This window comes from Passer domesticus, chromosome 15 (genome assembly GCF_036417665.1).
Source record: "Passer domesticus isolate bPasDom1 chromosome 15, bPasDom1.hap1, whole genome shotgun sequence".
Taxonomy (NCBI): Eukaryota; Metazoa; Chordata; class Aves; order Passeriformes; family Passeridae; genus Passer; species Passer domesticus.
The window spans coordinates 6,449,217-6,468,286 of NC_087488.1; the positions used below are offsets into that span (position 1 = coordinate 6,449,217).

General features: G+C 40.8%; 1 protein-coding gene across 7 annotated transcripts in view; it reads right to left on the reverse strand.

The window, feature by feature from the left end:
* GRIN2A (glutamate ionotropic receptor NMDA type subunit 2A) overlaps window positions 1-19,070 on the reverse strand; it is a 161,311-nt gene that overhangs the window by 13,756 nt on the left and 128,485 nt on the right. For all 7 annotated transcript variants that reach the window (XM_064390750.1, XM_064390749.1, XM_064390748.1 and 4 more), the window contains 2 exons: window positions 11,159-11,346; window positions 72-310 (listed from right to left, as the gene is read on the reverse strand). In XM_064390750.1, coding sequence (XP_064246820.1) covers window positions 72-310; window positions 11,159-11,346 — 427 coding nt within the window. The remainder of the gene's footprint in view (window positions 1-71; window positions 311-11,158; window positions 11,347-19,070) is intronic.

Below are 19,070 nucleotides of genomic sequence, written 5' to 3' on the forward strand. Positions count from 1 at the left end.
AGGATAATATTTTAGGGAGGCAGTGTTATTCCTTCTGCTGCCAGAAAGAGAAAAATGAAAGTAGCACTGACCCTGCTGATTGAGAACAGCAATCCCGGCCTATCTGAGCAGACTCCAGTGAAGCAGAATCTGAGTTTCCAGTAAAATAAGTGCTCCCAGACAAAGGTTATTAAGCTGAGTGCCATGGCTGCTGCGAGCATGTAAAACACTCCTGCCATGTTGTCGATGTCCAGCTGGCTGCTCATGACTTCGTTCTTCTCGTTGTGACAAATACCAGTCAGCCACAGGGTTTCTAACTCTTCCATTTCCCCTAGGGAGAGCAAGGAGTCAAACCAGTTAAAATGCAAAAATCACTGCTCACAGAATTCGAAAATCTTCACAAGTTTAAAAATACAGCACCATTTAATGCTTCATTCGTGGAGCACTGCAGGCTTATCTAGCCAGGAGTTGCAAATATAGCAGATTTCAACTCACAGCACCCTAGTTTCAGATGTCCTCAGATTTCATAAATTACGTGGGAAGTTGGATTCTCTAGAAAGCAGGATCTGTGGTTTAGATAGAACTTTCTTCTGCCTGCTATAACTATTAGGACTTGTTATAGAGAGTGGAATGAGTTAGTGAAGAGCTGGGACAGGCTGTAGTTATCAAAGGACGAACTCAACAGAGAAGCATCCTGACACTCAACCAGACCCTTTTATGCCCCCTTCTCTCCCCTCCTATGCACTTGTACCTCCCTGATTCACTCTAGCCCCTCCCTTTGGCCCTTCCCTTTAGCATCACAAGATAAATTTCACAAATTCTTGTGCTTCTTTTAGAATATACCACGAGAGGTTTGTTCTTTCCCCTCTGATCCATTATAACTTTACTTCTTCTTTGCAAGTAAGCCGCAATGTTGTGGCTGAAGATCTCCTGACACATCTGGTCTCTGCATTCATCTCTGGTATCTATTCCCTTGTGCTGCTGACATTCCAGCTTCCTGAGCAGCAACAGAAACACCAACAGCCTCATTGTGTGCCTGAAACTGAGCTTTTCTGGTCTGGCTGTGCCACATCCCTACTGCCGTTAAAACACTTCACTTACTTACAGCTAAGGAAGCAAATCCACTCCCTCCCTCTCTTGGGTACTCTTAACTTTGAATCCATATTTCACTGATGAGATCTGGCCTCGGATGAAGGACACTGTCACCTAGCAGTTCTTGCTACTGTCAGCATGGACAGAGGTGGGCAAGAAACTGCAATTGTTCCTGCCAACATTTTTTTTTTTTTAATTTTGCATGATTGACTAATTTTCAAACATTTAGTGTTGTTCTTAGTGAAACACTGCATGGGCATTCAGACCTTTTTACTCTCTTGGGATATAGTCAGCTGAGTAATTATGTTATAATTTTTAATGTTATAAACTTAATTGTTTATAGAAAAAACAGCAGGCAATGTAGAGGGACAAAAAGGCCACTATTAAAAGGACAGTATTAGCTTTCTTGGTGTGTTTTCCAATTTAAGATATGGCTTCAATATGGGGGAAGAATTCCATGGTACAAATCCCTAATCCTTAGCCAGTGATTAGGGAATACATTTTCAATATTATTATAATTCATACATCACTGGAAAAAAAGAACAGGAAAAAAATGGCTAGAAGCTATATTGACATTTCAGCTACCTTCAAGTTAGACTAGAAGATCAATGACCTGCTGTGAAAAAGCATTTTGCAGGATAGAGAGCCAGGGCACCAGGAAAGCTGCAGCCCACAGATAATTTGGATGTGAGTTCCAATTGGAAATGGAACACAAAACTGTGATGGAGAAATTGCTTCTCAGAGAATGTGAATGAAAACCTGAAGTAGAAAGGACAAGTTCTGATGCACTTTAGCAAAGGCATTTCACAAATTTGTAAGAGGGATTATTCCGTCTCTAGCTAATTCCGAATTTAATTTTGTACTTGAAGCACGAATTGAACCTCTACATCTGCAAAAGGCAATGTGTCTTCTCCCAAATTACAGTGCTCAATCTTCAAAATACCTAAGAGCATCCCAAAGAAGAAAGTCAATCCTAATGAATCTTTAAAAAATCTTCTAATCCAGGACACTGGGACAATAAATTATTAATTGTAACAGTATAGATATTGCACACATAGATAATTGGGGTTCATTATTGCATTTCCATATCTTAGAACATTTGGATTTCTTTTGTTCTGCTAAACCTCAGTGGACTGTTTCCCTCGTCTCTCTTTCAAGTCCTCCCCAAGGTCTATGAATAAAACTCACAGAGGCTATAGAAGAGAAAAGAACTCAAGTCCAAAGAGAGAGCAATATTTCTGGTCTGTGCATTAGCTGAAGCTCTGCCAATCAGATCTCATTACTTCCCACAGGAAAACTCACATCTCCCATGATTGTCAGGCATCAATTTGATTTGACTGCTGTGCCCTTTCACTGTTCATAACAAAATTCACGAAGGAATTTAAACCTCTATTTTATTACTGTTTCCTCTGTGTTCCTTTCCCTTTGGCATGTACATCTAAAGTAACTATTGATAATCCAGCAACCTTTCCAAAAACGTCCCAACAGAAATGAACTAAGCTTGCTTTGAGTCAAGATAAATGACAGTGCCCTGCAAGTAAAGAAGAACAAAGCATCCCAGAGCCTTGCAGATCCTGCTATTGCAATATCCCTTCCATAATATCTGACAATGACAGCAGTCACTGTTAATTAATGCCCAAAAGGAATCCACATTTTTATAGATAGCAAAGCACTGTTAATCATTGGGTTGTCACATCTATGGAATGAGGCTATGTGGGAATGGACATATTAGGCTGATAATTCTGGTCTCTCCATATAAAGCAGTTGCCATTTCCAGTATCTATTTTTATACATGTGCATAAATATTTATATATATTCGTGTGTGTGTGTGTGTATGTGCACACAGAAACACTGACAAAATTGGTAATAATTTAACTGTAATAACACTTCAGCATAGCTGACCCTATAAAACTGGTCAAAATGCCCAGTCTTCTTATTGCCTTTCCTGCCCATTACACTTTAAACCAGATATTCACAGAAACCATAACATTTTTATTACAAAATCCTCAGGCATGAAAAACTTTTTTATCTGTGGTGTCAGTTCATTCCTTATTGAAATCTATCACTTCAAAATTTGGCCTGGAGTTTGAATTCAAAACATTGAACTATGAGGCTAGTTATAATTTGGTTCAGAAAATAAATTAATTTAAAAGAACAAAGTCCATTTGGAGGAATGTCATCTTTCAAATCCTTTTGGATGGTCTGACTTGTGAGCTGAATGTGTAGGGTGATGACACCTATAGCAATATATTACACTTGGCAATTGAAAGGCCAGCAATTTGTGATTACCAGGCACTGGAGAATTCAGTCATCCCTGTGTGTGCATAATACTCATTAGCAATTGGGAGCTCCAATTATTCTATAAAACAGACCTTGGAAATCTAAGTCAGCAACCTCAATATCCATAAATGCCAGGCCTCACTGAACTGAGTGTTAATGGAGTTCAAGCCTGCATCTAATGGGGGGGTCTCAGGTTACTCATAAATATTAATCAGACTCATTTTAAGGGTTTTTGTTTTCACTTCAGGCACTTACTAAAGGAAAGTAATGCCACAATCATTTCCTACCTTCATTCATGTGTGGACTAGATTAACGTGTAAATGAACAGCTGCAGATCTCAGCAGCAAAGTACATCATGACAGCAAAGACCAGAAAATGCAGTGTTGCTGTGTATTTGACAGAAGAAATACAGTGTTTATTTTCTGTTTAACATATTCACAATCTATTCAACCTGAAAAACTCACAAATGACTACATGATTCCTACACTAAGAGATATTTTAAAAATTCTATAGCACTATATAGTAAAAGATGTGCTTCATTTATAATGCAAGAATGAGCACAAGCAAGTGCTTTAAAAATCCATGGTTCAAGCAATGTTGAGTGTCTGCAGTATTCATTCAGAACACACTCCAATAAATTGCAACATTCCAGCTCTCTCACTGGTAATCCAGCACTATTTACAAGGGGTTCGGGTTGCAGTGCAAACTGTGCTCCCATCCCTTTGTCTCCTCCCGGGTTTGTCCTGTGGCTATGGAGCTCTCTGCTGGGGTTGTTTGCACAGAAACGTGCAGTTGGCAATTGGCCTGCATATCCCACAAGGGCCTTCCTCTCTACATAAACTCCTCTGGCCTATTTCACACGTTATCATCCTGGGAAGCACTGATAAACTGTCTACTGTGTCCTCTAAACAATTTTGTCACAATAAAAATTTCATTATCCAGACACAGAAACCATACAGTCTAAAGGGTAGAATTACATGCTTTTCCTCATCAGGGCCCTTAGCAGGCTGTGCTACCTCTGCCTGGTGCCCAGCTGACACACCCACACTGTGCTTTTGCAGCCTGTGTCACTGCGTCTTGAGATGTGCCAGTTCCCTGGGACTCTTTTAGGGGGGTCTCCCCAAGTTCCTTTTGTTTCCGTGGCACACAGGCACCTGGAACCACCTGAGCACTGGAACCCTCAGTGCTGGTACACCTGCACCAAACTGCCAGGCCCTTCAGCAGCTGTATCAGCAACTGCAGCTGCACGGGCAGTCACCCACCCCTGACTCCAAAAAACATTGCTTTGCATCAATGAGAGCTGTCTGGAAAAATTAATTCTCCCGTACATTGTGTTGTGTCACACATGGCAGCCATCCCTGCTCTGTGCAGCCTGCACATCCTGCAGGAGGAAAGGATGCCCTGTCCCAGTGGGGAAAGCAGAGCTGCAGCCCAGCACCCTTGCTGCCTTGCTGGTTAAGCACAGCAGACCTCTGGTGTCAGCACTTCCCTGGGACTTGCATAAGGCAGGGGCCAGGAGCAGGTCGCCGCAGGAGAGCTCGGCGCATGTGTCACAGCAGAAGGTGCCAAAGGAGCTGGCTGCTGGTGACAGTGTCAGGGCTGGGGGCTCTCGTGCAATGCCCTACCCTGAGGTTCAGCCTGAGCAGTCAGCACAGCAAACTGGCATGCACCCAGTAGAGATGATGAACACGAGGGTTAAATATATACACTCACACTGGTCAGATGTAGGGCACCATCTTCAAGGACCCTGGCGGCACTAACAGAATCATCTGCTTATTCAGGCTGAACAAAAGGTAGTTTTCAAATTTAGGGACAGAGTGCTCCATGTTTACTGTGGTAGAACTCCCCCTAAGTGACACAGGAGGAGGATAGCAGCCCACCACTTGGGGACTCTAAAATAAAAGGGTATTTCCCCCTGAATAGCGGGGTCAGCAATCAAATGAGTTGATGTGCATTTGGTTCAATAAGCTCATCAATTCCAATTTGACCCAGTTATATGATCCATGCAGAATGTTTCAGAGAAGAGATTATATAAAAGCACAGCAACTTTTCAAATTCAGCCTGGATCCCCCAAAACAATCTCTCTCAGTCTTATTTTCTGAGTTATTTCCCCCTGTAAAAATAGCAAGAGGAACACAGATGACTGACAGCAATAAACTTACTGTGAGCTAATGACTTCACTCTGCATGTCCCCATTAGTTAAGGATGAATTAACAGAACTGCTAAGCACGACTTTCAATATTACAATCCCTCTAACTCTTGTTCAGCTACACAAACGCCCTCCACTTATACACTCACACTCTTCAGTCACATTTGTTCCACCCACTGCTTAAGGAGGACACTAAATATATAAACAGAAAATCACTGTGATTGTGGGTGTATTCTGCCTGAGCAGCACACACTGAAAATATGTCCTTATAATCACATACGTATTTCCTTCTTGGGCTTTATCAGCCCATGTGAGTCACACTGCTACACTTCCTTATAATCTAGACACTGATTTGGAAGGCTTATGCTAAAATATGAACAAAATAGCAGAGAGCTTTCCCCTTCCAGATGTAAGGGGGCAAATCTCATTTCCACAGTTACCTATTACCCGTAAGGACTGGGAAGCAATTATCCATCCAGGAAAACAATTCTTAGTGTACTAAGATGCCCTAAAAGCACATGAAGATTAACTAGAACTGAAAGTTATTAGAAAGGGATAACAGGCTCTGTGGAAACTCAGACCAGAACCAGTTTTCTTCTTTATTTCTCTGAGTCTCTAGTTGCTTTAAAGTTTTCAGTTTCAAGGGTTAAGGGCTTAATACAGCTGTACCATCTGCCCTCTTCCTGGAGATCTCTTCCCACACTGTCTTTTGAACTGAGCTCTCAATCTGCAGGTAGTGCAATACATTACAAATACCTCAGATAAGTAGATGCATAACCTGGCCAGCTGGCTGGAATTCAACATTCCTCCCCAAAACTGCTCTCTTGGCCCAGCTTTTTCCGTTCCTGGTATCCAACCAGTTCTGCTGCTATCAGTGTTTTATCCCTCTGTTCTGCTGCATCCCTCATAGCTAAAGGCTCCTTGCTGTCTTTCTCTTCATCCCATTCACACTCAGAACCCCTCTCACTATCTTAATTCTGAAGCAGCTTTGTCATTTGTAGTCCAACAATCTCATCTCCTCAAAGAGAGATGGGAGAAAAACTGAAAGAAAGAAAGAGAAGGCTAAATTCTCCTCACTTTCTATGCACCAGTGGTTTTACACCAAATCCCAAAGACTGAGTGCTATGGGTTTCAGAAACAATGCCTCCCAAATAACTTAGTGGGATATTTTTAGAAAAAGTACCACTATTTAAATGGCACGTGCAGCCCAAGGCAGAGGAGTATCAGCAACACCAGGGCCAGCAGACAGCTGCCTACAGTCCCTGCTGTTCCTGGAGGAGCACGGGTGCGTTCCCAAAAGCTGCGTCCGGAGCTGCAGCACGCCGGGCAGTGCCCGAGCCCTGTCCCACTGCTGGCACCTCACCCCCTCTGTGCCCACAGCAGTGACAGCTGCCAGGTACCATGCTGCTGTGGGGACGTCAGCCTGCCCAGCTGCTCCTACAGAGGTTCAGAACAGAAATCAAAGCAGGGATCATGCGTTTCCTCAGCACGCGGCGTTTCTGTTCTGACATTCCTGGGGCCGTGGGTGGAGGATCCAAACAAAATGATGGTGCTGTTTCTTAGCAGCCGTATCATTTTTGTTGCTTCTGAACTCCTGGGTGCCTCTATGTCTCAACAGAAGATTGAGATTCTGTGTCTCAGTAGACATATTTTTACTTCTTTGTTAAAAAACAATGGAAGTTTCATCTTGTGACTGCAGCAAAACAAAAAAAGCAGCACAACTGCCACTGGGCTTTAGAGAATCATCCCAATGATCAACTATCTTAAACAAAGCTGCAGATGTTAATCATCAACTCAAAGCTTTTGCAGATAATGAGATGTGCTGTGCAGATAGCAAGATGAACAAAGCCAGAAATTCACTAGCAATGCACTTCACTCATATCACTTATATGAGAAAAAGCAACTCCTAACTCATTCTGTTAGAAAGATTCGGAGTTCCAAAGCAATTAATCTTGCACTAACAACTAAACAATTCATCTCAACTTTCCACAAGCAGGGCTACATATGTGAACTTGCACAGACCAAGGGATGAAACCTTTTGAGCACAACTATACTTTTGAGACAATTAAGTAGCTATTCTTTAAACTCCTCAGCAAGTCATTCCCATTCTTCTTTCCTCTGTCTCTTCTCCTCCTTGTTAGTGTAACAAATTTGGCATCTTGTAGCCTGCTTTCTTACACTGAGACTTCAGAGCTGCTCTCACAGTATGATTGATAATTGTCGGTGTAATTGGTCCACCCAATAGAACTATCCTCAGGATGGGAACAGTATTCATAGAGAAACATATAGATAAACCACCAGTGAGAGCTTGAAGTTATCCCTAACACGAGCCTGTATTCCTCTATATTTAGTTAACTCTTTTTCCAGTGCCAACAAGATTAAAAAGAGGTTCAAAGTCATTGACTTTAATGCAGAAACAGCATCATGCTTTGAGGAGTATGAAAAGATGCCCCTGCATGAACAAGCAATTAATTCTTCAGTTGGATGTTTTACATCAGCAAGGAAAAGGGAAGAGGTTCCTATCCACTGCACAAAAAATTCATTTCAATGTGTAAGTGAACTGGCTTAGATGGGAAAATGATAGAGAAGCAGCAAGGAAAAAATCAAATGAGAAAAATCACAGGAGAAAGACACGTGCAGAGGAAATTGGAAGCTCTAAAATACATTTCAAAAGGCCATTTCAGTACTGGGTAAATGTAAAAAAAGAAATGAGATCATGGCTTTTTGTATGTGCAATCAGATATACTTTTACACAAATTACTTGGTCTTATCCAAGTATGTAGTATAATCCAAAAAGGTTTTTCCTCTTATTAACATATTATTCATATAAAGAAACTGTGTTTGTTGAACTCATTAGAATGTTTTCTTCTTATAGTTATGGAACTCATTAGGTTTACAATCATTCACTGAAATTATTCCATACCCTGATGAATGCCCTATTACACATACTGAAGAATAATTCAATCCTACTTGGGGCTCTGCTCTTTTACAGGCTTAGTCTTTGAGAATAATATATTCTACAGAAGCAATACATATGAAATAAGATTTCTGCCTTCGTTTGTGTTTGCCTATTTATTTAAACAACCTCATTCAGGCTCCACTGAGGCTTTCCCAGGAGTACTCTCTTAGGATGAAACTTTCCCCCCAACCATACTTGCTTTTAGTCTAGAGAACTTCAAAGAGATTTTTAGTGATACAGCAAAGTGATGTTAGTCTGAACTCTGGGCTCATCCCTTCTAGTTCACCAAAACAGAGTTATGTAAGTTCACAGCTAAAAAGATTATCCATCGAACTACTGAAGTTAGACATGGATTACAAAATCAGGTCGAGCTAGTTCCAGGCAATTACTCTTTACATTTAATTTCTTGGTGTTTAGTTCCAGTTCACCTGCAATGTACTTTGTAACTCAGTAGAAGAAATTTCATTATTAGGGCTTTTTTGTTGGTTTTTTTTTTTTCTTCTTTTTTTCTCCTCCGTTTGGTGGCAAGTCAGTGGTAGTTGGGGTTTGCTTTCCCTGAAAATGGTCATCTATGGCTGTGAGACAAAGTGCGACAAGATAACAAACAGTTCTGGGACTAAAAGATACATACCTACAAGAATTTCTACACATCCTATATGTCCAACTGCTATTCTCTGTACTAGAGCCCACAGCATTTTCTGAAACAAATCCTTCATATGAGAAAAGTAATGTTTTAGCATTCCTGTGTTGTTCAGAGTAACTTCTAATGGTAATGAAAAAATTCCATAAGTGTAGTCACAATCCCCACGGTCTGGGCATTCACCATGTTTGCTTATCTTCTGGGCAAGATGAGCCAGGGTGCAGCCATTTCATAATTGAGGTTTCATTCACCTGGGTATTCCCTTTATCTACTGCTATTCTGGAAGTTTTAATATTGAGTTTTGTGGACAGTTCATTTGTATTATTTTAAGCAACTAAAAATGGGTGAATGATATAAGCATTTGTACGCTATGGAAGTCCACAGATCAAAGTGTAAACACAGGGTAAGACCTTTCACACTTTGCTCCCACCCACTTTGTTTTGCACGTGATATTCAGAGTTAAGGTGAAGCACAAAAATGCAGCACCTTCAGTATTTTGATGAGATTTTTCTTAAATAGCTTCAAGTGCTTTCCCTTCTATTTCATTTATTTTCTTTCTCTGTGATTTAGTTTTTTGTGTTGGATGAGAAGTAACAAAAATGCTGAAGTAGTAAGCATGAAGGAAATGTAAAGTGAAAGGAATAAAAACCCAAGTGTTGCTCTGGCTACATCTAGAGGGGTTAGCCCACACTGAGAAAGACAACTCAGATCCTCCCTCAGGCTACAGAAGATTTTTCTTCTTTAGTATGGGCCAATAATTCAACTTCTCAGATTCAAATTCCTCATTTAAAAATGGCTCCAAATTATAGCACCTAATAATTCTTAACAGTATTACACAAAGAGAAAATAATACTCAAGAATATGTGAATGTTTGAAAGGCAGCCATTGCAGATCATTCCTTCACCCAAGTCAGAGAAGTTTCTTCCACGGCCTCTCTAAACCCAACAGATGGATATGATGGCACTATGACACTATTATTTCCATATATACACCAGACAAAATGCATTAGTCGGGATGATGACACCTCTTCCAGCTCTTTAGTGTTATTATTGGAGTAAAATCCAGGTGCTGGAAGACTTACACACTCATTGTCTGCCTCATGAAAATTAATGTTGTGTGGTTTATGGAACAGGAGGCCACTATGCTAAGTCCTGCTCTCTGCCATTGCTACTACACTGAAATTCACCATTCTTACCCTCAACTGCTTGTTACTGGTGACATTAAACCCATATTTATCTTTTGATAAAATGCTCTCACTGATAGAGAAATGCAAAGTCAACATACATATCCATGTAAAGAAACAAAATAGAGATTATGTAATACACACCACATTCCAATCTGATAGAGGATTTCATCAGTCACACCAGAGAAAATTTTTAATTACTATATTTCTATTTGCTTTCACAGGTGAAACATGAAGCTTTCTACAATCAAAAAGGAGTTCATACCCTCTGTGGAGACTGAGTCATCATTGCTGTTTTCAAATATATCAAAGATGTGCAGCAAGTTTTCTACCGCAGGGCAGAAGTGCCAAGAGGACCTACAGTTCTTCTATTCCATGTTAGAATAAAAAATATTTGTTTGAAGTACTATGAAACGATTTGCCCTAATTCAATTTCATAGGCATTCTTTCACCAGAAGTTTGAATGAAACCATCCTAGATTAGGGATCCCTCACATAGGTTCAGAACTGAGCTAAACACTTTTTAAGAGCAGAACAATCATGCTGAAAGATAACTCATCTACTAAGGAACTGCTCAGAGACAAAAACAAAGGAAATAAATAAATGGATAAATGCTCTCTAATACTTAGGCCAGCTTTACATTGTGATATACATGAAAATACTTCCTGAAAATAGAGGCCAATGCCCTTGGAGGTGAGCTGAGTTAGGTGAGTGGAAGAGAACTCCTGTCTCAGCACCAAGAAATAATTTTACTTTGTTTTACCTTTTTATTTTAAAGACTTCAAGAGAACGGTACTAGCAGGCTCAGAGCTACTAAAACTGAATTAAATGTGCATACACAGAGGAATAAAAGAAAGGAAAAAAGCTTGGTCCCTACCATCTCCCACAAACTGAAGGAGGGCGAGATCAATTTGTCTCTTCCAAGGTGATCCTTTCTGGAGAGCAATCCCATAGCCAGTAGTGGCAAAGATGTACCCACTGCCTATGGTGACAAGTTTGCAGCCTTCATCTCTTCCAGCCTTGTAATTCAGCACTGCTGCATCATAGATGAAAGCATCCAACTTCCTGAAATAAAAGAAAACATTTTACAAACCAAATCATTAGGGACAGCTGTTGTCAGACTTCTTTTGTCCTTGATGTTAGGACCCTGTTGAATATCATATGGATTCTTTGATATCATTAATTACATATCCTGCTCTGCTGTATCTAAAATTAACAAAAGGCATCTATTTTAGTGAGGGGAAAGTAGGACACATAGTTTTGCATTTCTATTTTAAGGGATGCCGTTAAAAAATACCGAGCAGGAGAAACCAATCTACAAAATGTCCTGCCCTGATATCCTTATATCTTTGCTCTTGGTATGGATAATAAATATCTTGAGATTAAAAATGGTCTCCAAAACCAACAGAAATTACAACAGAGAACTTAGAATTGAAACAAAATAGAAAATTAGTATATTTCAAATACTGAAGGAGATTGAAAATGTTCACCAGTTTTACATACACACCCTTGTTTTACTTCTCTTTCTAAAAATAAACAGTGAAGGTGCAGGTTAAGTCCTCGATAAGACAATGTCCTTGGTATGCTCCAGTATGTTGATATACTGGAGCATATCTCATAGAGCTACCTAAATCCCACTGAAATATGATAGGAAATATTTCTTTATGATTCACAGTACCAAACATACTATTTGTGTATCTGGAGCACAGCAGGAAGATAGGAACTTGTGAAAAAGTTTAAGCCTTTTACCCCATCTACCTAAAAATGGAAGAATGGGATAATCCCATTCTCTAAAGAATACAGGGAACAGGAGTAGAAAACAAATCTGGTAAAGAAAGGAAAAGAAGCAATGTCCTCCAGGGATACCTTCTCAGAAACAAGTTACTGTAAAGCAAGTCAGAAGGCAGGTGCATGGATGTTTCACAAATGAAGGCAGTGGAATACACATAAAGAAGAGGAGGCCATTTGGAAGGACAATCACCTGACAGCAGCCAATCCCAGTGAAAGAAAAGGCATTCTTACACTGCTAGAAATCCATATGCAAATTTCAAAAATAAATAGATAAAGCTTCATTTTGCATTACTGCCCTCATCTGCAGCCAAAACCTTTTAAGATGTTTACTACTTGCAGAAGAGCAGCAGCCTACGACAGCAAGAGGAAAAAGCTGTTGGGGCTTCAGCTCCAGCCTCACCTGAGTGACACACAAAAGCAAAGCCACCCCATTCCCAGGAACACACCCTGCCTTCCCAGAGGAATTCAGAGGAGCTGGAAGGACAGGGCTGCACGCTTGGCTTTGCTGGGTGGTGTGGGGACTCTCCCCCTGCCTCCCCCGGGGGCTGTGCAGCCCCAGGCACGGCCAGCTCTGCCTGCTGAGCCTCTGCAGAGGCACAGAGCATCACCTGCAGCACTGCTGGAACGGTCTGATGGGCTGCAGCTGACACAGCTTGGCACAACACTGCCCACCAACAGTTGGGGCCTGTCTCCATGGAAAGGCAGCTATAAAAATAAATGTACTGTGGCACAAACAGGTACAACAGCATCAGCTTCAATTACATTATATCAGGATGCACCAGTTGTGAATTCTGTTGCTATGAAGTTTTGGAGTCACGCTTGCTACTAAGCTTAAATCAGTTTATGTTGATAAAGCTTTCATTTATACCCACAGAATGGAGAAGGACCTAGACATATCACATTCTGACTACTAATAGAAAAAAAACCTCAACAACCTTTCATGCATATCATAATTCAAAGTTTATTCATAAATAATCAATCAACAGAATCCTAACTTTTTCAGAACTCTAAATCAGATTCGAAAAATGTGGCACTGAAGAAACCTGTGTCTATCTCACATTAAACCAAGAGGAACACCAGGAGAGAATTAAGTTGTTGGATTTCGTCTGCTGTCATGAAAAAGGGAAATTCCTGTCACTAATTGCTGTTCTTTATCGCTTTCCTTCAAGGATATTTATCCTAACAGCCACCATTCAAGTCATCTAATTGAAATTTAGTGAAGTGGTTAACTCAGAGTAGAGGTGATTCAAGCAACCATTAAAAAAATAGTTGGCCCACCAGTTCTCTTGCTTTTCCCCTCTTCTCTAAAATTCAGTTGGTGCAACCCTGCACTTAAAAGTCTGATGCTCAAAATCTGGTTTCCCCTTTCCTTTAAATGGATAATTTAATATGCAGAAAATCACTAAACATCTGGTAGGCAATGTCACAAATTCAATCCATAAATAAAACATGGATGGCTACCTGGCACTAGGGGTAATTAAATTGGAAAGAGCCAAGAGGGTGCTGGGCCACTGCCCAAGCCTGCAGCCCTCAACATAAGATCAGTTTTCTAAACGATGGGCTTTGATGCAGCACTTCAGAGACAATCTTTCACTGTATGGAGAGCAACAACAAAAATCTATGTCCTTTGGGTAGGCTCACAGTGGGAAAAAACCTCACAAACCTGCTTGCTGTGCCCTCAGGACGTTGTAGCTTTTCTGATCTACAGCAGACAATTACCAAAATCAATACAGCCCAGCCTCAGTGGCTGACATCTGCAGTTATCTGTGGGGAAGGGAGGAAGGGAGGACTCTTCCCCTTGCAGAGGATGCTCATGGCTCAGGGACTGGGAGGTGTTGCTCTCTCCGTGGGTACAGACACTGCTGCAACCAAACAACTAAAAACACACTCTGGAATTTGTCATCTGTTTATTCTGGGATTTATAGTTTTGCAATGTAAGCACATAAAACACATGCTGTTAAACACAGAGAAAATATAAAGAGTCAGCTATCCTTCTGTCAAAACAGCCTCAGTGAGAAATACAAAGGAAGAGGATCTCTTTGCTAAAGACTCCAGGGCAAAAGCCTTGTGCTGCCTCTGAAATTACACTCTTCACATGCAGTTTGCCTCCTTAGTTACTGAGCACTGCAGTAAAACCTTGGGACAGAAAGACAAAGCACAGCCAGAGTTTCACTCACTCGCTGTGGAAATGCCTCCCCAGTTTCCCAGGAGTCTGGGATCAGTGCAGTGCTCACACATGGAACAGGTTCTGAGGAAGCAAAGGCTTTACTTTTGAGGACTTTTTCTATACTGCTTCTGTAAGGTCACAACAAATCCCATTACACAAATCAATTTAAAAACATGAGGTACTTTCCTGACAGATGCTGAGGGCTGAAGGTTCTGCTGTCAGTCGCTGCCCAATGTCTTAACTGTAAATCAAAAATTGATTGCCCTGAAAAACTCTTGGTGTCCACAAATACAAACTTATATTCACCATATATTTTCTGCATTTCCAGCATAACTCTTATAACCTCTCGAGGCTTAATCATCTCTTCATCGTGTGCTGATTACAGAAGTGCTGTTCCTGCAAAGCTCCAGAACACACTGTACCCCTGCAGCGTGGGCAGGGAGGAACAAGCCCCAAATGAAGCTCTCAGATTTTAGGGCACCCAACTCTTCCATCACTAGGAGGTGAATTTCTGGCATTCCAAATTTTTAAGAACTTTCAGATAGTTATAAACATTTCTCAATTAGTGTTTCCAAAAATGGAGACAGCAAAATCTGGGCAAATCCAAAAATGTGACCCTTTCTGAGCAGTTTGCAAAGCTGGCAGCTAGATCAGCCCTGGAGGAAGACAAGGCAGGGATGTGTGCAGGCCAGAAGGCTGCTGGGAACACAGAGGACTTTCCTTCCTGCCATGTCTGTGTGGGGAAAGCCACAGCTGCTGCTTTGCTGGGCTCTGATGGAACAGCCAGGCTGGGTCACAACGGGGACTGCTGGACACAGGAGCCCTTCCTTGTCCTGTCATTCTCCAGGCAGGACTGGGGAGTCTGGAGCTCCAGCTCTCCCTAGAGAGACTGGCAAGCCCCAGGGTTGATTCTTGTGGCAGCAAAGCTGCAGTGTGCAAGCTGAGCACGCTGCCACTGAGGTTACACAGACCAGGCACCCAGCGAGCTCAGAGCCCCCTGCAAGCCTCAGTCACGTACAAATGAACAACTCATTGTGTGCTCAGTGCAGCCACACCAGGGAGTGAACAGCTCTGTCACGTTGTGGAGGTTTAAATAAACTGGTAAGAAATACTAGAGAGCTGAGAGAGAAATGTCAAAGCTGGAATGACAAAGGTTCCTAACTGCCATGAACTGGTCAGACAGGACAGGCACCTCCACCCAGTGCAGGGGAGGAGGAGCACGGAGCTGTGGCTCATCTCAGCAACAGCCAGGTCTGCAAACTCCCTCACAACTACTGCAATAATCCTGGCTAGCAGGAAAAATAAACAGTTTGGAATATTTATGTAACAGCGACTACAAAGGCAAATGTCCTTCATCGAGCAAGTACCAAGAGGAAAGGCAATGGGGAGAATTTTATCTCACAGCATCAGAGAACATCAGGTGGTATGAAATCATGAATTGGAATAGTTCTACAAAAACCCAAAAGGACATTACTGAATGTAATAATTTGGAGTGGGAAATATGTGAAAAGTAAGTGTGGACAGTCCCATAACAAAACATTTATGATTCATCAAGAAGGATAAAAGTTGAAAACTCAAAATAGCTATTGCAAAAATTCATTCTAAAGCATTGCTGCACACATGCAAAATTGCCTGCGTAGAGAAAATTTAAGTTAGAGAAAAAGGTACAGAAAAGCAATTTCAGGAAAGTTGAAAATGCTTCCATGTAATTTTCCCCATCTTTATTATTGACACAACTTTTCATTAAATCCTATGATGAAAACTGAAAAGGAAGGTGAGGTAAGTGCTCCTTTATTCGTCACTTCTCCCTTACAACAGAAGTATAACACAACTAAAAAATGTTCCCTTGCTTCCTTAACCAACTACATGATCCTTCAATGAATTTGTTCTCTTGATGGAATGATAAGTAAAAATCTAAAAAAACCAATCTCCCCAGTAGTTCTGGAGCCACAATGACACTAGGGAAAAAAAAAAATAAAAAAGTGTCCACTTAAGGCTGGATTAAATTTAAGCATATGTTTTTGGAGATCATCAATAGCAGTGTTGGGAAGGCAGCAAGTACAAACATACTGTAAGATCTGATGGGTTTACATCAAACCTTCATTTCATCCCTTCTTTCTCCACAGAAGAGATAAAAGAAAGTGTGTCAAGAGTGAACAATGAGGGAGAGCATCATCTGTGTCTCTGTGTCCTGGGGATCCAGTGCTGAAAGGTCACTGTGGAATGACACAGCAATCAAAGGGAAAGAATGCTGCTCTGAAGATGAGGCTCCCATGAAAGTCTCTAAAGTGACACTTTGATACTGCTGGAGCAAAAGCAGATATTTAACCTTTCACATGAAGGACTGTTGATTCCTCTGACACAGTTTTGACTAAAATGCATTTCACCTTATCTGATGCACTTCATCACCAGCAGGGACTTTATCTTTCAGTACATATTCAAATGGCTCCTCACAGAACTGAACTTCACACACACTGAGTGGATTTCCTGACATCTTGATATTGCCAATTCATTAGAGGAAAATTGAACAGCCACCCCCTGCAACAACACAGGTCAGCAAAGTATAACCCAGTTAAATGATGAACTCATGAGCACAGAACCAGCTCTCAGCTCTTCTCCCAGCTTAAACTGTCCTCACTTCAATCTTCACACAGGAAACAGACAAAATTTGAAAGAGCAGGTTCTGACAGACATTAACACCACCATGAGATGTTGTGGAGGCTTCACCCCCCTGTCAGGGCAATCCCAGCTGCCAGAAAATCCATGGAGAACCATTGGCTGTGGTTATTTGAATTGCACATTCACCCTCCTCACTCACAGGAGCTCCCATCCACCACCCTCTGCCCAAACACCTTCCCAGTCCCTGCAACATTTCCCTTAGCGACAAAATAATGGAAAATTTAGTGTGCCTTTATGATTAATTTATACAATGGAAGATTGTCCCACTTCACATCTCAGAAGCCAAGCCAAGAAGTTTTTGCAATGCATCAGTTTATCAAAACACAAAACTTGAAGAGCTGAGTGGGGGGAATATATTTTTAGATTAAAGATTTTGTCCCAGTTACAATAGCATAATGAAGGATAAATTCAGCACAGCTCACCAAGTACCTGATCTCAACCCCAAGTGAAATGAAGACTAAAACTCAGAATAGCTTCTGAAAAGAATAGGGGTTAGATGGCACACAGCTACTTCCACCTGTTCATTTTATTTCCAGCCTACTTGTAATATTTAGAGATATTAGATAACAGCATTACCAAAAAAAGTTATAATGCAGACAAAGGAAGTAATCTTAAAAAAAAAAAAAAAACAAACAAAAACCACAATCAAAAAAACCCTCCAGAACACTCAGGTACTAAGTAAAAGATTATTTTTTCCTAGAGGCAAGTTTCTATGCCCCAGGTGAACAGGAGAAACAGGGCTGTTTGTTTCTCTTTCTTAAAAAAAAAGTTGCAAAATAAGTGACCTTCTGGTCTTCTGGCCAGGAAGAAATTACAAGAATAAGAATAACTGCATTTCCTGAAAGAACAAGAAATTATGGGGAAACAGGAATCAGCCATCAGAAAAACTGATGCCAGAAAATCTGCCATGAGTGGAAATGCCATAGGAGTCTTTAAGCCTAAGCTGGCAACTTTCAGTGCTGAACTCTGCTCACTTCAGCAGTGAAATGAAAGCTGTGCTCATTCAGATACACATTTCTTTTGAGATGATAGTTTTCAGAATTGATACTGAAGAGATCCCTCTGAAAAATATTCCTAGATGGAAAAGCAAATTTAGATGTTTTCACATCTCTGCTGCCCTCTGGCACAGATAGCAGTTGCCCAGTTGCAAACCAACTTTGCAATTCTTAGCTCGTGTGGCTACAGCTGGAACATCCATTGGAAATCATTCCCTGCAGAGCACAATGCCAAAATGAACATTAGAGTGAACACTGAAACATATATTAGATTAAACCACCACAGAAAGCATCATAATGTAAATTGAAATTAAGTTACCCCAGCCATCTGATGCCAAATTGAATGAAGTTATTGATTGCAGAAGTTGTCTGAACTTGGTCAGCCAGGACAGAAAATCCTGAATGGACCAAACTGTTTAGCAGAGATGTTTTTTCACAGAAGGTCAGGAAGAAAAGAGTTATTCACATTTTAGCTCCTTCAGACAGTTTTAAGGAAAGTGTATTTGTATTTGTACAATAATTTAGTGCTAACTGTCAAAATTGATAGTGGTAAGTAGACACCCTGGAGCACAGCAAACATCTGCCTGTCCCAGGTAGTTCAGGATCTTTGTTCAGTGCTCTTTGACTTGGATGTTTCCCCTGTGTTGATATGATGAGAGCACTCATACATAGTACTCTCTCTTCATGTATCATAGCAGCTATCCTGGAGGCTTGCAAGCAATAAATTACTATGTCTACAGATATCTTATGCTGCCTTCAGGCCTTTTCCTTTCTCCCTTAAACACTCTTCAGAATTAACCATCCCTGTTAACCCTTAAAAATTTGGTTAAAGATTTTGACATTTCTGTGACTTCTGGTTGTAAGCTGCTATTGTATCCCCATGAGGACAATGAAGAATTTGTGCTTTTACTGAAAAATTAAAATATAACCTTTTTCTTTCAAACAGACAGCTTCTCTCACAGCTTGCCCTCCTCTTTTGAGGTGAAAAGGTAGGAACCACAGAAAGAACAAAAATTAGGAAGTCTTTCCTTCGGTGAAAATTTTGATTATATTTTTTCTGTAAAAATAAACCAGAAATATTGAAATTGGTTTTGCATTGAAGTGGAGAGATATCAGGTGGCTGCCTAAAAGACAGGTTGGATTTGTCTTTAACTTTA